Here is a 25,543-nt window from a genome sequence, read left to right on the forward strand (position 1 = left end):
ATGGGGAGCGGCGGTGGTGAGTGCTGGCAGGAGCCGGGCAAGCGATGGGTCATACGGAACAGAGGCCTGAGGAGGACGGTCTCGGGCCCCCTATGACCGGGGAGGGCGTATTGCATCCCCCCAAAGCACGGGGTAGGCGCGGATCCCGGACTGCGAGCCCGCCCGCGCGGTTTAAATGCCCGTCCGGCGCCCGTGCCTTATGCCTCTCCTGTTACCCGGGCCATTTAGGTTCTCTGCCTAGCAAACTAGGATTTCACTTCTCTGTGAAGTCATGGGCGACCCGCATGATACAGATCGATCACAGGTCCTGTCCGGACTCTCGCGGGCAGCTTGATCACCTGAGGCAGCAGGATATACCCCGTGGGAAAAAGTCTCACGACCTGGGAGTGCGATTTAGAGTGGTTAAACACGTCCAGTTGTCTGCTCTAGAGCACATGAATCAAGAAAGTGTTATGATAATATTCTTAGGATGTTTGGGCATTATAGCTCTCTGGGTATGCATTTGGCTTTTGCTGTTTCCAATATGTCTCAGGTGAAGATTTTGGGAGTGGACAGTCTCTTAGAGACCTCCTGATGAAAGGCTTTACCAAGGTCCGGGGAACAGCCACTTTGCCTCAGTGTGAGGAGGAAAAATAGGTAGAAAGTTGGGTGCAGTTATAGAATGCAGGACCTTAGGGATCATGAGAGGGGTGGCGTGGGGGCCTTTTAAGAAATAAAGGAAAATCCATCGGCAATGAAGAATGGATTGCTGGAGTAAATATTGGAACAACCCTCTGTGGGAGAGGGAAGAATGCTTCATGTGGAGAGCATGACTGGGCCCAGTTGCTGTGCACCTCAGTTCTCAACCTGTGGGGTGCGACCCCTTTGGGGGATCAAACGACCTTTTCACAGGAGTCGAATATCAGAGATCCTGCGTATCTGCTATCTGTATTAGGATTTATAAGCGTAGCAAAAACTACTTTTATGAGTAGCAATGAAGTTGCTTTATGGTTGGGGGGTCCCCGAAGTGTAAGGAGCTAACAGCAATAGGAAGGTTCAGAACCACCTGTCTTGCGTACGTTGTGAATTTCACTGTGAGCTGAGTGTGGCAGGCCGCTGGCTTTGGGGATTGGGCAGCTCTGACCATCTGCAAGGCTGAGACCTCCATGTTCCACAGAACTATTTGCTAATTCGAGTTCCCAGCCTGTGCTATGAAAGTCCCTTGATCCATACTCAACAGTATTGTTTCAGTAGCATGTGCAAATGTAAGTGGCCATAATGGCTAACACTTAAAATTTAGTACTTGGCAGGTAGAAGTAGGGAGGATCAGAAGTTCAAGGGCATCCTGAGCTATTTTAGCGAATTTAAGGCTAGCCTGGGCTACAGAGGATCCCATCTTAAACAAAATATACAGCAAAATCCAAGGGATCTTACTACTGATGGTGTCTTAGTCGGGGTTTCAATTCCTGCACAAACATGACCAAGAAGCAAGTTGGGGAAGAAAGGGTTTATTCAGGTCTACCAGCCCAGGAATGGCTCCACCCACAATGGGCTCCCCCACCCCCCAACGTGATCAATAGTTGAGAAAATGCCTTACAGCTGGATCTCATGATGGCATTTCCTCAAGGGGGGGCTCCTTTCTCTGTGATAACTCCAGCTTGTGTCAAGTTAACACAAAACCAGCCACTACAACTGACCCCTTGTCAACTTGACATACTGTACGAACACATCACTATTAAGCCTCAAACTTTACTTTCTTATTCATCCCCAAGATCTAAATAACCTTAAAAGTCCCACAGTTATTACAAATTCTTACATATTAAAATTGCAATCCATTTAAAATATCCAATCCCTTTTTTAAAATCAGAGTATTTTTACAATTCAAAGTCTCTTAACTGTGGGCTCCTTCCTTCAAGAGGGAAAAGTATCAGGGCACAGGGCATAGTCAAAAGCAAAATCAAATTCTAACCATCCAATGTCTGGGATTCACTCTCAAACCTCCTGGCTCCTCCAAGGGCTTGGGTCACTTCTCCAGCTGTGCCCTTTGTAGCACACACTTTGTCTTCTAAGCTCCAGCTGCCTGTTCTCCTCTGCCGCTGCTGTTCTTGGTGGTCATCTCACGGTACTGACATCTCCAAAACACTGCTGTCTTCTGCAGCAACTAGGTTTCACCCTTAGCCTCTCATAGGCTCTCTTCATGGTGCCAAGCCTCAGCTCCTCTGCATGACCCCTTCAGTCCTGGGGCATTAATTGCAACTGAGGCTGCACCTTCACCAGTGGCCTTCCATGGCCTCTCACATTGCCGAGCTTCAGCTGCTCTCCATGACCCCTTTATGCCTTCAAAACCAGTACCACCTGGGTGACTCTTATACATCACCAAGTCCAGCCACAGCACGAGGTAAAACCTTGGCTGTCTCTGGAACACAGCCTCTTTGTGCTCTCAGAAAAAACTTCCCAGAAGATTTTACCTCAGTGATGCTGGTCTCTTCTTAATCACCACTAATTTCTTAGCTCCAGCTGACCAGCATCAATAGTCCCAGTAATGCAAAGGTTTTGCTTTAGTAGTTCTGGTATTATCTTGTAATCACAACCCCAGCTAACCAAAACCACAGAATCTTCACAATCAAAACAGCAACAGCCCTGATAAGAGTCTTTAATCTTCCCTCTGAAATTTCACAATCCAGGCCTCCATCTTCTACACCGTTCTCAACATTATCTTCCAAGCTTCTACAGAACATCCCAAAGAGCTCTTAACATCCCAATGGCTTTCTAGCTCAAAGTTTTAAAGTCCATCCACAGTCTCTCCAAACATGGTCAGGTTGTCACAGGAATACCCCACTTCTGGTACCAAATTGTCTTAGTCAGGGTTTCTATTCCTGCACAAACATCATGACCAAGAAGCAAGTTGGGGAGGAAAGGGTTTATTCAGCTTACACTTCCACACTGCTGTTCATCATAAACAGAAGTCAGGATTGGAAGTCACACAGGTCAGAAAGAAGGAGCTGATGCAGAGGCCATGGAGGGATGTCATTTACTGGCTTGCTTCCCCTGGCTTGCTCAGCCTGCTTTCTTATAGAACCCAGGTCTACCAGCCCAGGGATGGCACCACCCACAATGGGCTGGGCCCTCCCCCCCTTGATCACTAGTTGAGAAAATGCCTTATAGCTGGATCTCATGGAGGCATTTCCTCAAGGGAGGCTCCTTTCTCTGTGATAACTTCAGCTGTACTGGCTATAAAAGGAATGGTGATATCTTAAACAGTTCATATGGTACACTTGAATTTTAAGGCTGGTCTCCTGTGTGAATAAAGGACGGTAACTATTAAATCATCTTTAGATATAATTTTTATCTCACCAAGGCTTGTGTTTTTTTTTTTTTTTAACCCTTAAGTGATTCACTGTAGGTGTGCCAAGTGTTTCTGTTATCCTACTAAGCGAAGAATCAAAAGAAGACCCAGAAACTTAACCATCTTGAGTCTCCCAGAAGATGTACTGTTTCATATCCTGAAATGGCTTTCTGTCGGGGACATCCTTGCTGTCCGAGCTGTAAGTTACCATATGGAAACAATACCCATGCTAGTGTTGGTTATACTGTAAAGGTCTGTGTGTGTGTGCGTGTGTGTGCGTGTGTGTGTGTGTGTGTGTGTGTGTGTGTGTGTGTGTGTGTGTCTGTCTGTCGCACGCGCGTGTGGTTTTAAATTTTTCATGTGCATTGGTATTTTGCCTGCATGTATGATTTTTTTTTGTGACAAACTGGAATTACAGGTAATTAGAAGTTGCCATATGAGTGCTGGGAATTGAACCCAGGTCCTCTGGAAGAGCTCTTGAGTCATCTCTCCAGCTTCAGATCTTGTGTTTTTAAATGTCAGCACTAAACTTTGATGCAAAAGAATTGGGTGGGTTATTTTTAAGATTTAAAAAATTTTTATGTATGAGTGTTTTGCCTGCGTGTCTGCACACTATGTGCATGCAGTACCTGCAGAGGCCAGAAGAGGGTGCCTGATCCCTGGGGACTGGAGTTATGGAAGGTTATCAGCTGTTTGGTAGGATGCTGGGAATTAAACCTGGGTCCTCAGAACAACCCTAGCCAGCGGTTTTAATTAGTTGATTTATTGATTGAAATCCAGTCTCAAGTTCATGACTGATCTTGAACTCCTAATCCTTTTACCTCTGGAATGCTGGGATTACCAGCATGGACCACTTTACCTGGCTCTTACTTAGCTCAGCATGGTCCAAAAGTGCCTTTTTAGCCAAGGATGACCTTGAATTCCTAAGCTCCCTGTTTTCATTTCTCATGTGCTGGGATTATAGGCCTTCAGCATCATGCCTGCCAAACACGGTAATGTTGTTAGTAAGTGAAGATGTTTCCGTAATAGGGACTGAGTACTGACATTTGACACAACTCACTGCAATGTTTACTTCAAGAGAAAAGACCCTTGACAGCCGTAAAATTTGCATCTCAAGAAGTCAGTGGGACTGGAAAGATGCTCAGCGGGTACAAGTACTGGCCACTTCCAGACGACCAGGGTTAAACCCCAGCACCCACATGGAGGCTCACAACCATCTGTAACTCCAGTCCTGGGGATCTAATAGCTCTTCTGGTCTCTTCAGGCTCCGGGCACACATGTGCCGCACACACATTCAAGCGAACAAAATACCCACATAAGACTTTAAAAAGAAAAGAAGGTCATGAACTGGACATGGGAATTCAGGCCTGTCATCCCAGCAAAAGGAAGAACCAACCCAGGAACATTGGTCCCCGACTTCCACACACATGCTGTGATGTCTGTACATCCGTAACTCATACACACATATACCATGTACACAATAAAATTAAAGAGGAGTAAGTGTTAATAAGAATTCATAAATGGCAAAAAAGAGTGGGTGTGGTGGTGCAGGCCCTTAATCCTAGCACTTGGAGACAGTCATGAGGATCTCTTGGTTTGAGGCTAGCCTGGTCTGCATAGCAAGTTCTAGAACAAATCAAACTACAGAGAGAGACCTGTCTCCAAGATATATATATATATGTATGTATATATGTGTGTGTGTGTGTGTGTGTGTGTGTATGTTTAAGACCATTTCAGGGATGTCTGTTTTATTTTGTGTTAAGACAAATTTGTTTAAGCAAGGTAATTTATTCAGCAACTTAAACAGCACTTAAGATATATATATAATTTTATTTTATGTATCTGGGTGTTTTGCCTGCATATGTGTAACACATGTGTGCCTCCTGCCTTCCTCTGGAAGCTGAGTTAGGGATGATGCTGAACCACCCTGTAGGTGCCGGAGAACTGAACCCAGGTCCTCTGTAAAAGCAGCCAGGGCCCTGAATGGAGCCATCTCTCCTGTCCCTTCACTTAATCACTTTTCTCTTATGAAACTGGAGTCAGCGACTCCAAGAGCAACGTTAAGAACCAAATATTCTCAGACTACAGTCTAAAGACATACCAAGGAGTGGCACTGGGCAAACATGGAAAGAAACGTGTGTTGCAGAATTCAGTGACTGTTTCTGTTTGAGCAGAAAACTGCATAGTCTGCTGAGGTATTCCAAGCAGTGTGTACTGGGGCTGCGTGGCACATGTTTATGTGTTGTGTGTTCAGAACCGGTCCTGCGGGGAAGTGGGACACAGTGTGTCAGAAGCGCCTCGTCCCATCACATTTGGGTTTTTCCACATTCAGAAATCTTTCACGGTTGCCAAGTTATCTGCAGCTCTTTTCAGTTATGTGACCCATAGTTTCAGTTGTGCCGTAGGCAACATACTGAGGCCATCTTTAAAACAACAACAAAACCCATAATAATACAAACCAAGAACCTTTGTTATTTGATTCTTGAGATGGGGGGGTCTCTGCAGCCCTGTAGAAAAATCTACACATAAATGTGTAGATTTATGTTAAGGCAATACATGATTAGACGGGGAGAGGAGCACTGCCCAGCAAGTGTTTTCTATGTAGAAATTCGAGGCCGTGTTCGGATGGTTGTATAGTTTTTTGGAGCCCTGGGTTTAGGTTGGAAACTCAGAATGTTCGGTGCTACTTCCCCATCTCCCAGGATAGTTTTCTTATAGCACAGCAGGGCTTCAAACTCATAGCCATTCTCCTGCCTCGGCCTCTAGAGCTGGGATGCTAAGGCACCCATACCCAGCTTGTTGTTTTGTTTGTTTTTTTTTTAAGATTTATTTATTTTATTTATATGAGTACACTGTAGCTGTCCTCAGACACACCAGAAGAGGACATCAGATCCCATTACAGATGGTTGTGAGCCACCATATGGTTGCTGGGAATTGAACTCAGGATCTCTGGAAGAGGAGTCAGTGCTCTTAGCCGCTGAGCCATCTAACCCAGCCTGTTATATGGCATTTCTATGTTTTAAAAGTGTGTTGTAGATTAGGTCAGACTGATGCACCTCGTCTGTAAAAAAGGTGTTGTCAAGGCTGTCTATGGCCCTGAGAGTGTCAGAGCTGTCAGCTTAGTGGATGGCCAGAGCTGGAGTGGTTAGGCTTAAATGCCTTTGGAAAGTTGGTGTCTACTCTGAAAGTTTGGTGCACAGTGTCACGCTTGGCTTTAAAAGGATAAGCCAAACTCACTTCTGTTGGGTTATGCAAGAGCCCTGTCTCTCACCCTTTATTTCTTGAGATGTCCCTCTAGGCTTTGCTGACATTAGCTTGCAGTATAGACCACCACTGCCCAGCACAAAACAGATTTCTGTTCCGCTTGACACCAGCCCATTTCTCCGGTTCGAGCCTCCAGGGACGAGGCTCTGGGAAGTCCCTCAGTGATTCACACATGGCTTTCATTGCTGTGCAGGTTCACTCTCACCTCAAGTACCTGGTGGACAACCACGCCAGTGTGTGGGCATCTGCCAGCTTCCAAGAGCTGTGGCCCTCTCCGCAGAACCTGAAGCTCTTTGAAAGGTACGCCTGTGTTCTGCCTGTGATGGCGTCGGTGTGCTGGCTAATGTCCCAGGACCTGACTCAGGACCTGCTTTCCTGTTGTTCTCATCCCGTGAAAGAGACCCAAACCTGGAGAGCTCACCCACTGATCCCACCCCCACCCTGCTTCCAACCACGCTGTTGCCTGTCCTCTGCCTGCCCTACTTCCAGAAGGTCCCACTTGGTTTGTGAAGACTATTCCTGATTGACTCAGATGTGAGTCACCTCCTCATGGAAGCTTTATTCAGCTTTCTTCTGAGTAATTTCAGTTCTGATATATTGGTCACAGGATGACTCACGCCCCCTACTGAAGTCGTGATTGAAAGAGAAGGCCAGATGGAGCAGACCTAGAATCTGTGACCACTAGTGGCCCCAGAGTGTGTCCTTGGGACAGGGGGCTATGCTTGAGTACCTTCTGGACAAAATTTATATATTTCTTTTTTAAGATTTATTTTTATGCATGCATGTGTGAGTGCTCCTGTATGTGTATTTGCACTTTCTGTGTGCAGTACCCGCAGATGCCAGAAGAGGGCATTGGATCCCCCTGGAACTGGAGTTTCAAGTGGAACTTGTTGGGTTTTAGCGTATTCACAGTGGTACAAAGTTAACACTGTTCAACTTACATCATTTTTATCATCCTAAAAAGAAATCCTTTACTGCTTAGCAGGCATGGCCATGTCTCCCTGAAACCCACAGGCCCTTGGCAATCCATTAACTGTCTCTTGTCTCTGGAATTGGCAATCGTAGACATCTCATGTAAACAGACCATAAAACACTTGACCTTTCGTGATTGGCAAAGGGTTGTCAGGGTTCATCCACATTGTAGCGTACAATCAATAAACAATATTCGATTACATTTCATGAAAAAAAATTTAATCAGGAAATAAGTATTTCAGCATCAAGCGCTGCTGTGTCATATGACTTTATTACCTAATGTAATGTGGTTTATGCTCTTACTGCCTTAGGGCTGCCGAAAAGGGAAACTTTGAAGCTGCTGTGAAGTTGGGGATTGCCTACCTCTACAATGAAGGCTGTAAGTCCTGGGGCCCTGTGTGTACTGAGTTAAGCAGAGCCTTCAGCCCTTCTGAGACTTTGCAGCTCTTGGCACTTGGACATAGGATCTAAGAAGTCACCCCCTTCCCTAATTCAGATCAGCAAAGGATGGCTGAGCAGAGCCCCCAGAATGGGAGCTGCTCAGGCAAATCAACTTAAGCCCTCCTACCTTCGGTCCAGATAACACCAAGGCTTCTGCACAGACACAGAATGCCTCTTTCCTTGGCCATCCTGTGGAGCTTGGGAAGAAATCAGCATGCCTCAGTCTTCAGGGATGGGGTCACAGGCAGCCATGGTTCCATATGGCAAACAGCTTGCCTAGAGCCTGAATCCAGTGAGCTTCCGCTGCGCTGACGTGGACTTGAAGATATATAATATTTACAGTATAGAATACAAGTTTCCTACATCTTAAAGATTGGTGGCTCACTTACAGTGCCTGTCCTCGGCAGGCCTCTTCCAGACTGAGGATAACTGACCCCCCCCCCCAGTTGAAAATACACACTATGCAAGTTTGTGGTTGTTGGTTTGTTTCTGTGTTTTCCTAGGGTTGTGCAACCATTGCTGTTCTTATTTAGAATATTCTCATCCTTAAGAGTACCCTTCCTTCCAACCATTGCCAGGGTCATTTCCCTCGAGGAGGAAGGTGCAGGATTTGGGAGCCACCATCCCCTTGAGGGTCAGAATCCAGGCTTCCTGAAGGACTCCAGAAGAGGGCCCTGTCTTAGAGATTATATGAACAAACTCAGGAGCCCCATCCCACAGAGCTCTTCTGTCTGTCCAAAGCTTTGCCATGTGGCAGGCTTGTGTTTTTAAACTTTGGCAAAAGACTAGAGACCTTTGCTCTTTCCGTCCCCTAGAGACATCATGGACTTGTGCTGTTTCTCCCACAGTGTCTGTGTCAGATGAGGCCTGCGCGGAAGTGAACGGCCTAAAGGCCTCTCGTTTCTTCAGTATGGCTGAGAAATTGAATACGGGTTCTGAGCCCTTCATCTGGCTCTTCATCCGCCCTCCATGGTCAGTGTCTGGAAGCTGCTGCAAGGCCGTGGTCCACGACAGCCTCAGGGCAGAGTGTCAGTTACAAAGAGTAAGTCCTGGCAAGGCCTGTAAGACGTAGCATCTGTGAGTGCAGTTAGAGTCCAGACGGTGGGCCGACCTGAAGTACATTCTGTGGGTTGTGTAAAGTCAAGACGTGGGGTGAGAGGAGAACTTGAGTATGGGGCTTTAGCTCAGTGTAGAGCTTTCACCTAGCATGCCAGAAGCCCCGGAGTCTATCTGTAGTACTCCTGAAACGGGGGGTGGGGTGGGGGGGGGAGTTATAGTAGAAACATCTTGAACTGTGTCTTAGTCAAGGTTTCTATTCCTGCACAAAACATCATGACCAAGAAGCAAGTTGGGGAGGAAAGGGTTTACTCAGCTTACACTTCCATATCGCTGTTCATCACCAGTGGAAGTCAGGACTGGAACCCAAGCAGGTCAGGAAGCAGGAGCTGATGCAGAGGCCATGGAGGGATGTCACTCACTGGCTTACTTCTAGCTTACTCAGCCTGCTTTCTTATAGAACCCTGGTCTACCAGCTCAGGGATGGCACCACCCACACTGGGCTGGGCCCTCCCCCCCTGATCACTAGTTGAGAAAATGCCTTACAGCTGGATCTCATGATGGCATTTTCTCAACTAAGGCTCTTTCTCTGTGATAACTCCAGCTTGTGTCAAGTTGTCAGAAACCCAGCCAGTACAAACTGATTTGGTAGAAGGTCTTAGGCCCTGGGATGAGGACAGATATCTTGGTGAACATGTTGGTGGCTGGAAACTAAAGCTTTAGGCTGAATAAAACAGCCATAGCTGGAAACCGAAATTGGGGGATGGTGGGGTAGAGATCTGGACAGGGCTGGGGAGAACGCTCTCTGCCAAAGATCAAGCTTGTCTTTTTTTTTTTTTTTTTTTTTTTTAGAGTCATAAAGCTTCTATACTACACTGTTTGGGAAGAGTGCTAAATCTCTTTGAGGTAAGTTGAGTTTTATCTGAAGTGAATACAAAGCCATGTCCTGCCCTGAGGCCTTTGAGGGAGGTTGTTGCATGTTAGTGGTGACAGGCCCATCACATAGCTCTCCTGCTGGTGGGCCTTGCAGAATTCTCGCCTCCCTGTAGGTTTGTAGCAGACTCTGTGATCCATGACTCCCTTTGCAGGTTCAGGGTAGGTAGTAGCTTCCAGTGAGTGCAGCAAAAGATGTGGAAGACGGGGGGGAGGGGGGGGGCAGATGAGGAGTGAGAGCCACCAGCACCACCGTCCTTGCTGTTTGAGGAGCTTCCTATGACACCAAGGGTTGATGCAGGCCTTGCGTGTCCCAGAGCTGCCCCCACATTCATGTGGAGGTGCAGAGCCCTGAGGCCTTCCTGTTGGTCAGTTACTGAGCACTGGCTGCTTGGTTACATCATCTCTGCCGTGACACAGTTAACCCCATCAGTCAGCACTCTGCGTCTGGCTGCTTAGAGGGCTAGAAAGGGAAGAGGGTGGCTGTCGGGCGGTGAGAAAGAACCACCTGCGCTTGGTCTCACTACAGGATGAAGAGAAAAGGAAGCAAGCTCATAGCCTTTTTGAAGAGTCTGCTCATCAGGGGTGCTTGGCCAGCTCATACCTCCTCTGGGAAAGCGACAGAAAGGTGGATGTAAGTGGAGCCTCGTCTGGTGTGGGATAGACCACATAGGCAGTTTCATGTGGCCATAGGCTAGACCACATAGACACAGTTTCATATAGGGGATGACTCTTCTTCAGGTTCTCAGAGGTTTTAATGCTTATGTTTAGTGAGCTACTATTACCCCCCCCAAAGACTACCATTATTTGGGGATAAAGCTTGGGGGAGGCCAGTGCAGTTGAAGAGTGTGGGAGAAGATATTTAGAGACCTGTCAGGACCCAGCGGTGGAAGGATAACATTCTCTTGTTGACAGATGTCTGATCCCGGACGATACCTCCACAGCTTCCGGAAACTCAGGGACTATGCTGCCAAAGGCTGCTGGGAAGCACAGGTGACTTTTGGGGAATGTTTTACTTATTTACGTGTGTGTCTTGGGTGTGCAATGCCTGTGGTGACCAGAAGAGGGCACTGGATCTCCTGGAACTAGAGTTGTGAGCCACCTGATGTGGGTGCTGGGAATTGAACCTGGGTCATCTGTGAGGTCAGTAAGCGTTCCTGAAGCTCTGAGCCATCTCCGGCCCCTAGAGCTGGTGTCTTAAAGAAGTTTAGTAGTTCTGAATGTTTAAGACCCCAGAAATGCCTTGTTTGTCTCAAGCCATTTCTACCCTTGCCGGTTTAACGATAGCCTCTTATTTCTAAATGCTGCTGTTAGAATCCATACCTCTGACTTTAGAGAGCCGTTCTATAGATCTTGCTCATGTGAGAACAAATGTCAGGCTGCCTGGGAGTACAGGGGCTTTTGGAGTTCCCATTAGTTAGTTAGTTAGTTAGTTAGTTAGTTAGTTAGTTAGTTAGTTCTGGCCTTACTCATTCAGCCAAGAAATGAAGAATTTATAACTGGCTTTCAGCAGACCCTACCCAACCAACTGTAGAGAACTTCAGGCTAGGCCCTTGGTTCCACCCTAAGCAGGAGGAGGGGGCTGCTTCAGAGCAAATCCGAGACATCTTTACAGCGTGCCGCAAAGGAGGAGGCTTGTTCTTATTGTCCCATCACATGGACGGTAGATAATCCAACAACTCAAATAATAGGAAAGAAATGAAAAGTCAACAGATGGTCCAGGCCGATCTCTGTCACAGAACATTCTGTTCGTGTCTAAGAAGATTGTCAGAGGTTTACAAAAATTTTAATAGTAAGATGGTTCATCATTTGTCACCAAGCCTGAAAACCAGATCTAGATCTCCAAGAGTCATATGGCTGTCCCTAAAGTTGTCCTCTGACTGACTACCAGATGCATACCATGGCACATGCATTAGCACATGCATGCACACACGCACACGCACATGCACACACACAGTCTTAGTTAGGGTAACCATTGCTGCATGAAGCACCATGACAAAAATCAGGTTGGGGACGAAAGGTTTATTTGGCTACCCTCCATGTTATGGTACTTCATTAAAGGAAGCCAGGAACTCAAACAGGGCAGGAACCTGGAGGCAGGAGCTGATGCAGGGGCCATGGAGGGGTGCTGCTCATTGGCTTACTCATGGCTTGCTCAGCCTGTTTCTTACAGATCCCAGGACCGCCAGCCCAGGGATGGCCCCGCCCACAATGGGATGGGCTCTCCCATATCAATCACTGATTAAGACAGTACCTAGAGTATCAGTTTTTTAGCCTGTGGATCTTCACCTCTTTGACAGATCTCTATCCAAAAATATTTACATTGCAATTCACAACAGATTCTCAGAAAAGAGGAAATAAATACAACAGGTTAAAAACTTTCCAAATATAGAGGCTTCTTCTAAATATAAAATATAAATATCTTTATATAATATAAAAACTGTCTTCAAGAGGCTGAGGGTTTATGAATTTGTAGCTACTGTTTTAAATGAGCTATTGGGGACTTGTCTCATTAATACGTTGTATTTAATTTTTTCTCTGTTTTTGAGTCAATAATGAGCAACATCTGTTTTGTTTTTTAATGTATATGGGTGTTTGCCTGCATGTACATTTTGTGTGCCTTCTTGGTATCAGATCTCCTAGAACTAGAGTTATAGTCTGAGCTACCATGTGGGTGCTGGTTTGAATCCCGGCCTACTGAGCCACCTCTAACCCAATTTTTAGTTATGGTAGATGTTTGTTACGAGTGACATGTGAACATGGGCCTCCTTGGGCAGGTGTCGACAAAAGTCCACAGCTGTTCTGTGGGCTCAGCAAGGAGGGAACTGAGCGGTCACAAAATACCCAACAGACAGAAACACTCCTAGGGGAAACACTAGTGACATTGCTCGGTAGAGAAAGAAAAATGCTGCAGATAAACTGTGATCGTAAATACACACATACACCAAGCAGCAGTTACCTAGGAAAACACAGATGGAGTGACCAGCTGACATCTCCGTGGGTGCCCGGCAATGTCTCCTAAGTCCTGACACATCTCAGTCCACCCTTCTGACTCCAGAGCCATCAACGAGCCATTTTATAACAGAGGAAACTTGGGGCTAAAGAGATGCTCCGTGGATAAGAGCTCCAGCTGCTCTCCAAGAGGACCTGTGGTCATTTCCCATCAGCCACATGGTTACTCAGATTCATCTGTAACTCCAGTTCTAGAAACCTGGTACCTTATTCTTCCCAACTTGGGCATCAGGCGCGCCCATGATACAGACATACACGTAGGCAAAACACTCATATACATATGTTTTTTTAAAGATTTGTTTATTTTATGACTACACTGTAGCTGTCTTCACACACACCAGAAGATGGCACCAGATCCCATTACAGATGATTGTGAGCCACCGTGTGGTTGATGGGAATTGAACTCAGGACCCCTGAAAGAGCAGCCAGTGCTCTTAACTGCTGAGCCACCTCTCCAGCCCAGGATTTTTATTTTTATTTATTTCTTTAGTTTAGTTTAAAAGTAAGTCCTAGAGGTCTCAGCCATGCTGCTCTGGAGGCCCAGGCAGGCTGAGGTGTGCCCCGGTCAGGCCTTAGACTGCGCTTGTCTCTCCCCGCAGCTGGCTTTGGCCAAAGCCTGTGCAGGTGGAAACCAGCTTGGACTAGAAGGAAAGGCCTGCAGTGAGTCCGTCTGCCAGCTCTTCCAGGCCTCCCAGGCCGTCAACAAGCAGCAGATATTCTCTGTGCAGAAGGGACTCAGTGACACCATGAGGTGAGTGAGGCCTTCAAGAGCTTGCATTTGATCTGGTGGCGGAGCAGAACCTATGTCTGTCCCTGTCCCCGAGCAATATGCCATCCCCTTTCCAACTTAACATATTCTGTGAGCGTATGAGCTATTTCGGACTTTGTTTGTTGAAGACAATAAGTCTGCTCCACGTTTAATGATGTGTGTGTGTGTGTGTGTGTGTGTGTGTGTGTGTGTGTTTTTACTTTCCCCCCATTCCCATGTGTTTATGTATGTAGGGTACATGTGAGACCCAAACTTGATGTCTCAAATCTTCCATTGTGTTTCTGCCGTATTCAGAAAGGCAAGGTCTCTCCGGCAAACCGTGAGCTCTAGCGAACTGTATTATTGCTCTGGGACTCCCAACTTCAGCTTCAGAAGCTGGAATTGACAGGTGGTCACCACACACACCTGGCATTTTCATGGGTTCTGGACCCAAATGCCAATGCTCATACTTACTCAGCAAACACTTAACCATCTTCCCGGTATTGCTGTAGCCCAGGCTGGCCCTGAATTTCTGGTTATTCTACTTTGGCCTCCTGTGTTGTTCTGGAAGTATAGGCGTAAGCCACCTAGGTCTTTAAAGCCAAAGAGCATGCTGAATTGTTCTAAACATCATTCTGAAGTGATGAGACTCATACCTCCAGTTTCTGAAGCTAAAATACAACCTTTTCTTAGATAGAGGGGAACCCAGATTTTGAGCCCAACACCTCACCCACATCCTTCCTTATAACCTTTTCTTTACAGCTCTCTTTATAATCAGTATATTTTGTGCCACTTAGTGACTGGAGTCAGACATAGGGAGCTGGCAAGCCCCTCCGTACCCCTATCCTGGCCATCCCATCCTTTGGGGGTAGCTACTGTGATACCCAGCACAACTGTCTTTCTTCCAGGCTGCAAACATAGTGGTAACACAGTGAATTGTAGAGCTCGTTTGAGGGGAACTAGGGAGGTGCTAGTGCAGGCACTGAGCAGCTCTTGCTGTGAGTGGGGTTTCCGGCTCTTTGATCCTCTGCAGAACATTGTTCCAAGTTCCTGATGGTGCAGACCAGCCCTGAAACCTTCTGTCTGGTTCTGAGAGCTGTGATCTGCCCCAGCCCTTGTGCTGCCTGTTTGGTACCCGCTGCCTGTTAGCAACTAAGGATTGAGCTCACCCCCAGTGCTTTGGTGGCTGAGGGCTGACTCAGATTTTTGAACACTGGGCATGTGCAGGCATTGGGGCCTAGGGACAGGCTGCAGAGATGTGTGAACCCACCAAGCAGCCCCCCAGGAGTTGCAGCAGGTTACGTGGAATTGGCAAATCAGTGGTTTCAAAATGACGGGGCCATTTGCTTAGGCTGAACAGACTTGGCAGAAATGGTAGGTATGATGCTTGTCCTAGTTTTCACGGGTGGCCCTCTCCGCAGATACATTCTAATCGACTGGTTGGTGGAAGTTGCCACAATGAAGGACTTTACAAGCCTGTGTCTTCACCTGACAGTGGAGTGTGTAGACCGGTACTTGCGGAGGAGGCTGGTCCCCAGATACAAGCTCCAGCTTCTGGGCATTGCCTGCATGGTCATCTGTACCCGGTGAGAAACCCCTTGGCCAAACTGGCAGGGCTGAAGGGCTTATGTGCTAGTCCCTCTTAGATGCTGATTTTTTTATTATTAGATAATCTCTGTATTTACATTTGAAATGTTATGCCTTCCCCCCACTCCCATCCCCCTCCCCCACTCCCATTCCCCTCCCCTGCTCCCATCCCCCTCCCCTGCTCCCATCCCCCTCCCCTGCTCCCATCCCCCTCCCCACTCCAGCCCCCCATTCCCACCCCCTCCCCCTCCACTTCGAGAAGGTGAACTCGCTCCTAATCACCCTCTCAACCCCAGTGCCTTGGCATTCCCCTACATTGGAAAGACATGCCCTCCCTGAACCAAAGACCTCTTCTTACATTGATGCCAGACACTGCTATCTTTAGCTACATATGCAACTGGAGTCATGGGTCTCTCAATGTGTGCTCAATGGTTGGTGTTTTTAGTCCATGGGACTTGTGGAGGGATTGAGCTGCTGATTTTTAAGGGAAGTGCCTTAACCTGGTTCACTTGTGTTAATGCAGTCGTTTCAATCCCAGTGTCCTTTTCAAGGGAGGGACGACAGAGTTGGCCCTTTGTATGTCAACTGTGCCTCTTCTGGGGTTCTGTATCCCCACACAGGCTCAGGACCCAGAACATGGATTTGGTAATGCCTAAGCTGGACCACACTTTCCCCTGATCCAAAGTATGACAGTTGTCAAGAAGGGTTGTAGCTGCCTTTGTACCTTTCTCCTCAATCATCAGAGATAAACTGTCACTGAGATTGAATCCTCAAGTTTGCCACCAAAGCCCCCACCCATCAGAGCCTGCCACAGAGACATCACCCAGATGGAACGTGTCACACCATAGCCTGTTCCCTGGCAGCTCTGACTTTTCAAATAGTTTCGGTTTATGTTTTTCCCCTCAAGCTGCCTTCCTTTGGCCAGTGCCTTCTTTTTATGCTAGTTTTGCCTCTGGAAGTGATGTGGATGGCGCTTTTCAAAATGTAGTTCGCACTTTCTTAACTCTTCTAAACTAGATGGCCCCAGCGTGGTCTGCCGTTTGCTAGGACACACATTCCAGACCTTGTCTTGTCTGTCAGGCCAGGCCGGGTATAAGGAGTAGCTTTGGGTGTAAGGAGTAGCTTTGGGTGTAAGGGGTAGCTTTGGGTGTAAGGGGTAGCTTTGGGTGTGAGGAGTAGCTTTGGGTGTGAGGAGTAGCTTCGGTTGTACTTCGAGTCCCTGCTAACTCCTTTCTAGGCTCGATTGCATACTGTCTTAGGGTTCCTATTGCTGTGATTAATTAAAACACCACAATCAAAAGCAACTTGGTGGGGAAAGGGTTATTCTGGCTTATGCTTCCGGGTCACAGTTCATCACTGAGGAAAGTCAGGACAGGAACTTGAGCAGAGAGAGAGCCTGGAGGTAAGAACTCAATCATTGGCCACAGAGATGCTTAGTGGCTTTCTCCTCGTGTCTTGATGGGCCTTCTTTCTTATAGCACCTGGGGTCATGAGCCCAGGGGCCGAACCCCCCACAGTGAGCTGGGCCCTCCTCTAGTAGTCATCAGTCAAGAAAATGCCCATATTCAGCAAGTACCCATCTACACAGTCCACTTCGGGCATAAAACAGTCTTAAGGAAGATTTCTTTCCAGATGACTATCTTGGGTCAAGTTGACGCAAGTAGGAACCTGAGGGCAGAACATCCAGGCCACTGGATGTTCTATGAAGGTTTGTTTTATGGAGCCCTGGTCACATTAGCTCTCTTCTAAGCTCCATGGGTTAATCCTGTTCCTGTGACCAGCAAAGCTGCCAAGCCCACCTTCCATACTAGGTTAGCCACCTGGGCATATATCCAGCCACAGAGGACACTGTAGTACCTTCGAGTGTCCATGAGTGTCCAGCTAGAAGAAGCATGGTCATATGACCCACAGGAGGAAGACGTGTGGACTTCAGGGGGAGCAGGCTGACCTTACCACATCCCAGGTCTTCTGACCAGTCAGCAGGCTAGTGGGGCTGTGGAGGGTGCTTGTGGGACCACTGGAGCAGCGTGTTTCTGATCATTAGTTAATACTTGTGCACAGCAGAGAACAGGGCGTCCACTTGCCTCAGGGACAGTCAGGATCTTCGTGGTCAAACACTGTGCGGGCTGTGTGTGAGGACCATCTACCACGCTCTAGGCCCCTTGCTTTCACCCGCCCCTCCCAGTAGCTCACATACTTCTTTTTTTGCGTTTGCATTCTTTATACTCAGACGCTGTCAAAAGATGGGGCAGGCGCTGAAGGGGTTGTTTAGAAGTAGAGTGCCTGCGTGTCGGGTCTGCATCTGGCTTTGGAACCACAGCACAACCGAATAAAACCAAAAGCCCTCATCCGTAAGGCCAGAAAGGGAGAGAGAGCTGATTTACACTGTCACTTGTGGGTCTCTTTTGGATGAAAATCAGGACATGACAGCTCCTAGGTGGTTGTGAGGAAGGGAACAGCCGGAGGTACCTACCTAGAAGAGTCCAGATTGAAAATGACCAGCAGAGTAGACCACGCCATGAGCGGGGAGGGGAAAGGGGAGACAAAGAGAGGGAGAGGGGAGCTGGACAGAGCAGGTGAGGGACCAAGAGAACAGATTCCAAATTGGCTAGGGATGTAGGGATCAGAGGCTACTGGAAGGGAAGGCCAGCCCCTTTAGGGTAGGGGTGGGACGAGAGTGGGGGAGGAGCTGCAGGCACTCAGTGAGACTGGTTCCACTTCCTTGGGACCTGACATGTGTATATTCTTGTCTGTGCTCTGTAGCTACACCTTTCCTATTCGGTCTGTGGGTCACCCCTGAGCTCATGACTCCAGGTGCTGTAAGAAAGAAGGCCCATCAGGACACAAGGCGAAAGCCACTAAGCAGCACTTCCGTGGCCAATGATTGAGTTCTAAGACAGTACTTTGTCGCACCTGAAATGCTATTCGATAGTCAGAAGCAACTGGGTCCTTTTGCCACCTAAGTCCGGTGCAATCCCATCATATCTCCACCTTGGGGCTCCCCAGAGGCTCTCTGAGCCATCGCCCCGCAGCTCAGGCCTGAGAGCCCACCTCTGTTGTTCCAGGTTCATCAGCAAAGAGATTCTGACCATTAGAGAGGCTGTGTGGCTCACAGACAACACCTATAAATACGAAGACTTGGTACGAGTGATGGGGGAGATCATCTCTGCCCTGGAAGGGAAGATTCGGGTACGCAGGGGTTAACCTTCTCCTTTTGAGGTCACAGGGGAGGTGTGGGGAGAAGCTGCTGTGGAGAAAACACCAAGAAACCAAGGCTGTGGTGTGTCATTAGGTACCCTGAAACCCTGAGCTTGGGTCCCAGCATGAACATCTAGGCCAGACCCCTGCTTAGCACCTAAGTTTAAAACACGGATGGATGAGACATATTTACCTTTTCTCTAGATCCCTACGGTGGTTGACTATAAAGAGGTCCTGCTGACACTGGTCCCTGTCGCACCCAGAACCCAGCACCTGTGCAGCTTCCTCTGTGAGCTCACCCTGCTGCACACCAGCCTGTCTATCTATGCCCCAGCCCGCCTGGCCTCCGCAGCCCTGCTCCTGGCCAGACTGATGCATGGGCAGAGTAAGGAGAGGCCCGCATGGGGAGGCGGGGGCTGTCCTGGTGTCTCAGGGAAGTTCTTGGATAAGAGAAGTTGGAAAGGAGGAAATAAACATCCTGGAGAAGAAAGAACAGCAGTATGAGGGTGTGGCGGGGTTCGGGGTGATGTTTCGAGCTGAGGCAGGACACAGTTTTTCAGAAGTGTGTATACTTTATATGGAGTCGTCAAAGATAGTTTAATTTTTTTTTTTTTTGGGTTTGGACTTTACATTTCTTTTCATACATGCTTCTGTGTGCACACTCAGTGCCATGCAAGAGTTGGTTCTCTCCTTCATGTGGCTTCCAGGAATCAGTTCTAAGGTGTTAGGTTTAATCACAAATACCTTTGCCCACGGAGCCATCTTACTGACCCTTAAGAGTATTTTAAAGAGACTGAAAGCCTGGGTCTGGGTAAATGTTAGAAAACTGGGGAATTGTGGGGCGCTGTCACAATCCTGGCCTGCTTTTTCCCCCCAGCACAGCCCTGGACCACTCAGCTGTGGGACCTCACTGGGTTCTCCTACAGTGACCTCACGCCCTGCGTCCTGAGCCTTCATAAGAAGTGGTGAGTCTCTCAGCACTAGAGAGAGCTAAGTGGGACAGTCCTGGTCATTCTGAGCTACCTGTCACAGCTCCACGACACCTAGACTGCGGACCAAGACCCTGTCTTCAGAAAGGAAGGCAGTGGGGTGGGCCTGTAAGATGCACCTCCCTGAGGAGACTTAGCGCCTACCATCAGACCTTCACTTATCACATGGGAGCTGTCACATGATGCCAAAATAATGGCAATATACTAAAGCTAGAATGTTTTAATATTGCTATTTTTGATGGTTATTGTTATTATTATAGCATGTGTGGACACATGTGCATGTGGAGATCAACTCACAGAGCTCAGTTCTCTCTTTCCACCCTTTTGTGGGTTCTAGGACTTGAACTCAGATCATCAGGCTTGGCAGCAAGCATCTTTACCTCCCGAGCTGTGTTTTGTCAGCCCCAGGTTGGCATTTCCAAGTCCCAGAGTTCTTTCTCTGTCCACATAGAACCAGTCTTGAGAACGAGGAAGCCAGCAGGCAAGGCGCCCCCACCACCAGCCTGTGCAGCCACACAGCTCGGCTCTGACAATGTATCACCTCCTGTTCTTCAGACCCCACTGCTGTGCAGCTTCCCATGTGCCCCCTCACCTGTGTGGTCCTCACAGGACCCTTTCTGGGCACTTGGAAAAAGGCCAGAATAGGAAAAGCCAGTTTTCTCTAATGGGCTCTCACAGGGTATACAAACCACACTTAACCTTAGGCCCTGTGCCCAGCGGATACCAACACAAATGAACTTCGTGGGGTTTTTTTGTTTGTTTTTTGTCTCATTGCTTAGAGCAGCTTTTGTCTTATGGGTCTTTTGTGTATATTATGATTCCCGATTTTATGTTTTTATAGCGTGTGTGTGTGTATGTGTGTGTGTGTGATGTGTTTTTTAACATTCTGGTTTGCTTGCTTTTTTTAATATGCCTATTTGTTTCCTAGAGAGAAAGAAGGCTTGAAGTTGGGTGGGTGGGGAGTGGGAAGGATGGGGGGGAGTAGTGGAGGGGGAAACCATAGTTTAAATGTACATTATGGATTTCTTTTTAAAGTTTTATTTATTTTATATAAGTACACTGTAGCTGCCCTCAGACACACCAGAAGAGAACATCAGATCCCATTACAGATGGTTGTGAGCCACCATGTGGTTGCTGGGAATCAAACTCAGGACCTCTGGAAGAGCAGCCAGTGCTCTTAACCACTGAGCCATCTCTCCAGCCTCCATGAATTTTTAAAAAGAAACAAAAGGTCCGAAATAACGTAGTCCCGATAGCTTGTCTGGTAGTGATAGACTTAGAAAGGAGAGTTGGGGCGGGTGGAGCTGGAGGGATGGCTGTCAGTAAGATGCTGCTCCACACGACCTGGGTTCAGTTCCTCGCACCCATATGGAGCCCCATAACCACCTGTGACTCCATTTCCACAGGTTCCTGTGCCGTCTTCTGGCCCCCGTGGACCCCAGTTGTACTTAGACATACCTGCTGGCAAACACCAGTACACATGACATAAAAATAAACACATCTTTTTAAAGAAATAAACTGGGTGGGGAAGATGGGCGGGGATGCAGAAGCGATACCCGGGTAAGGCGAGGGTCCCCTGAAGAAAGCGTGCCCATGGCCCACGTTGGGGACATTGGTACAAGGGAAGGTGCAGACAGATACTGGGCTGCTGGCTCTAAGGGGAGTGTCATGAACACAGGGCTGGGTTTGTGTCTGCCTACGGATGCCTCTGCCTTTTCTCAGCTTGGTTTGCAGTCTGGCTTCACTCCAGAGCACTGGCTGGCTGGTTCTCTGTCCTCAGGAGCCCTTCCCTGACTTTTCCCCAGGAAGCTAACCACTCCCAGTATTCACAGCTACCCTAGGACTCCTCATCCCAGCTCAGATGACCTTGAGTGTCCTCGATGCCGGTCCAGTGGTGTTAAGTGCTTCTCCTTCACCTCTGCAACCTGCTGGTGGCTGGGTTCTGTGTCCTCTCCCTGCCTTGAGATCTCTGTGGTGACCTCGATAATGCCATGGGCTGTCTTTTTATAGCACGTGCTTTCTGTTCAGCCCAGAGCCTCCTCTTGGCTTTCAGGATGAAGTATGAGCTCTCTAGAATAATCCACCAGCACCTTCTCTGCCCTCCTGCCTCCCCACTGGGCTCCAATGACGGGAACCTGTCAGCATTATGCTTTTGCCTGCCCTGTCCCCCCCCCCCCCCCCCGTGGTGCCCAGGCCATGGCTGTGAGGAAGCAGGGTGACTGTCACAGGCTCAGTGTCCTGGTCCTCCACATTTACTTGTACTGATTGTGAACTGCTGCTGGCAACCGGAAGTTGTTGCTTAGCATTGTTTATCTGCAAAGAAGGTGTGTGTGTGGTTTTTAGTGAGAGTTTTGTGTGTGTGTGTGTGTGTGTGTGTGTGTGTTCTGGTGCTAGGGCTTTATGTATGCTAAAGATAATACTCTATCCACTCTAGTCATTTAAGTTTTCTGACTTGCTGGGCAGTGGTGCATGCATGCCTTTAAGCCCAGCAGGCACATTCCTCTGAGTATGAGGCCAGCCTGGTCTATAGAACAAGTTCCAGGACAGCCAGGGCTACACAGAAATCTTGTCTCGAAAAACAAAGGGTGGGGGGTTGATAATTTAGAAGTCTTCTAGCATAGTCAGAATCGTACAACCAATTTTAGACATTTCTGTCATCCCCACCGCCCCCAAGGAAACCCCATTCTTTAGCTGTTGCTTAGCAATAGCTGTTGCTTAGCAATCTCCCAACTTCTTTGGCCCCAGTATCCATTCATTGCTTCGCATCTGTGGCTTTGCCCATTCCGGACATCACCGAATGAAGCATGAGTCTGGCTTCTCCACTGAGTGTCCCATCTTAGGGTCGTATCGCACTGTGTGTCGGTGCTTGAGTAAAGCTCACTGTTTGAACTTCATCCGTCTGAGTTGTCTCAACCTCTGACAGCTCCCAAGCGGGGTAGACACTCTTGTGCCCGTTCTCTGGGTGTTTGTTTCTGTCTCTTGGGAAGCCAACCCCCCACTCCCCTGAGGAGCTGCCAGTCTTCCTGTGTGTCCTCAGCAAGGGGACCGGTTTTGAAAGCTTGCTGTCCTCTCTGGGGGGGGAGGGTCACATGTCAGCGCCCGTGTCTATTTCCAGTTTCCATGATGATGCGCCCAAAGACTACAGACAAGTCTCTCTGACGGCCGTGAAGCAGCGGTTTGAAGATAAGTGTTATGAGGAGATCAGCCAGGAAGAGGTATGTACCTTTCTTTGTAACTCAGGTTCCGGCTGGGGTGCCTGGATGGCTCTGCGGTTCTTCACTCTGGCCTTCCTACAGGTACTGAGCTATGCCGAATTATGCAGTGCATTAGGAGTGAAACAGGAGAGCCCAGAGCCCCCATCTTTCCCTAGCTCAGGGGAGATCCACACCTTCCTCAGCTCACCCTCCGGGAGGAGAAGCAAACGGTGAGTCTACCCTCCCCGTCTACAGCCATACCGCGGCACACTCTGTCCCGGATGCCAGGTCTGAGTTTACTTCTTGACACAGTAACCATTTGTACAAGCTTCCTAAGGCGGCTTCTTCAACAGGTCCCAGGTTTAACCCAGCCTTGCCCTGTTCCCAGTACATCCTGTTTAGGTCTCCCCTGCCTACACCATTATTCACCTGGTCCTCTCTACTCCATGATATGGCACAGATGGTAGTTGGGTTGCGGCCTGTAATGTCTTTGTTAGCTGCCTTCCTGGTCGCTGCCCTTTGCTGTATGTAGTACAGTCTGTCCTTATCTCACACGCACCGCCTAGAACAACTACCTCGCCCATAGAACCATGCATCCTGCAAGGCTCAGGCTCCCCCTGTGCCAGCCCTGCCTGTGACTCCTCAGTGCCCTGTGTGCTCCCGAGCAACCTTGGGCTGGGCACTGGGTGGGTGGTACCTGGCATATGAGCCACGAGTGTTCTGTGGTAGGTGAGTCCTTGGTTTCAGTTGCTGGTGCCTTGAGACATGAGAAGGCAGCAGTGTCAGGTTCACCACTTCAGACCTGCTACAAAAGGAGCAACACCATATCTTCCTCTCTGTGGGGTGTGAGGGTGGAGGGGTGGGGGGGATCTGGGTCCTCCCGAAGGGGGACATTGTGCTCTGGATTTGGTCCTCTTGACTGACAACTTGGGACAGTTTCCCATAGGGACATCCCAGACAAACAGGCCTACTCACTAGAGGTGGATCACTCACCCTCTTGATACCTACTCTCCAGAAGGGGCTTCCAGAGAGACCTCCAGAGTAATATGGGACAGCCACATTCACTCTGGAGACAGCAAGCAGAAAGGCCTGGCGAGTGTGGCAGGCTCTCCCAGAGGCAGACTGCACTGTAGTTCTCTAGCCCTGACCCCAGGTAGACAGGTTTGCTGACCTTCGCCAAAGACACTGTGCAGTCAGACCCAGCACTGTCCATATCTGATGCCTCTAGTACCCTGTGGGTGGTAGAATCTTTCTGCCAGTTATGAGAAGGGCCCAGGGCCCAAAGCTGGCCTAGACGGAGGCCTGGCCTTGCTCCAGTTGATCCCCGGCCCTGGAGGGCTCGCATCTGCTCTAGGTACACGGGTATTTTCTAGAACACAAGGGGAGAGCCAGGGGCATCCAGGCGTTAAGGCACATGTAGAGCCATGTTGGCTCTTCAGATGGTGCCATCTCCGACTGGGGCTTCATGGTCCCTCTCTACCTTGCAGGAAGCGAGAGAACAGCCTTCAGGAAGACAGGGGCAGTTTTGTTACCACGCCTACCGCGGAGCTGTCGAACCAGGAGGAGACACTGCTTGGCAGCCTTCTGGACTGGAGCCTGGACTGCTGCTCGGGCTATGAGGGAGACCAGGAGAGCGAGGGCGAGAAGGAGGGTGATGGTGAGTGCTGCTGGTGAAGGGATGTGACATGCAGGTGACATGTGATCCCAGGACTATCTGTGCCCTGGAGAGAAGCAGTTGAGCTTGACACACTCAGGTCAAGGGTCCAACAGGGAGAGAGGATGTAGTCTATCTAAACCTGTGTCCATTTCTAGCTGGGTCTTTGATAGTTGAAGGCCCTTACTCAGGCAGACCCTTTCTGTAGTTGTACATAGAACGATGAGTGTGCGTGCGTGCATGCATGTGTGCACATTCTCCATCTTCTGGCAAGGAAGACCAATTTAGGAAGGTTTTACCTGCTTTTCCTATTTTTTTTTTTTTAAAGAAAGATTTATTTGTTTATTTAAGGTATATGAGTACACTGTAGCTGTCTTCAGACACACCAGAAGAGGGCATCAGATCTCATTACAGATGGTTGTGAGCCACCATGTGCTTGCTGGGAATTGAACTCAGGACCTTGGGAAGAGCAGTCAGTGCCCTAACCACTGAGCCATCTCTCCAGCCCTCACCTGCTTTTCCAATTACTTGCTTTTGTGTCCACTCAGATAAAGGGAGTTAGGTGACCAGTTTGACACTTTTTGCTGCCCTGTGAGTTATCAAGGGGAACCTTTTCAGCATGAAAGAGTAGCTCACAGACAAGGTTCTTACCTAAGCAAACCCCGGGCCACCCGATCCCGAGCAGCTGTCACTCTAATATACCCCAAAATTTTCACAGTCACAGCGCCCAGTGGACTCCTTGATGTCACGGTGGTTTACCTGAACCCAGAAGAACACTGCTGCCAAGAGTCCAGCGATGAGGAGGCCTGGCCAGAGGACAAGATCCACCCAGCACTAGGTACCCAGGCTCCTCCAGCCTCAGCTCCCAGGCCTCTTCTGTGCAACAGGGGGGGCAAGGACATCACGACCTCAGGATACTCCTCCGTCAGCAGCTCAAGTCCCATAAGCTCCCTGGATGGTGGCATGGGAGGCTCTCCCCAATCTACCTCAGTGCTCTCTGTGGACAGCCACTCAGGCACAAAGCCTTGCCACCATCAGGCCAAGAAGTCATGTTTACAGTGTCGTCCCCCAAATGCCCCAGAGAGTGGTGTTTACCAGCAACCGGTAAAGCGCCAAAACCTATCGGTGCTCAGTGACGAAGACACGAACCTGGGCTTCCTGAAGCTCTGA

The 25,543-nt window shown here is 48.7% G+C and overlaps 1 protein-coding gene across 3 annotated transcripts; it reads left to right on the top strand.

Moving 5' to 3' along the window:
• Nucleotides 1-25,543, top strand: CCNF (cyclin F; the record flags this gene model as incomplete). Of its 3 annotated transcripts, none has more annotated exons than XM_080908129.1 (17): nt 1-37; nt 3,370-3,524; nt 6,783-6,889; nt 7,873-7,940; nt 8,851-9,044; nt 9,911-9,964; nt 10,521-10,625; nt 10,907-10,984; nt 13,603-13,754; nt 15,173-15,337; nt 18,404-18,527; nt 18,741-18,921; nt 19,414-19,501; nt 22,641-22,740; nt 22,822-22,949; nt 24,207-24,376; nt 25,092-25,543. In XM_080908129.1, 17 exons carry the CDS (start codon nt 1-3, stop codon nt 25,541-25,543), a joined length of 2,358 nt encoding a protein of 785 aa, XP_080764255.1. The 3 variants fall into 3 exon arrangements, with proteins under 3 accessions (XP_080764255.1, XP_080764256.1, XP_080764257.1); XM_080908130.1 differs by having other exon boundaries at nt 10,521-10,619; XM_080908131.1 differs by lacking the exon at nt 1-37 and having other exon boundaries at nt 3,375-3,524; nt 18,404-18,479.

The sequence above is a fragment of the Micromys minutus genome (assembly GCF_963924665.1).
Source record: "Micromys minutus genome assembly, chromosome: 31".
Classification (NCBI taxonomy): Eukaryota; Metazoa; Chordata; class Mammalia; order Rodentia; family Muridae; genus Micromys; species Micromys minutus.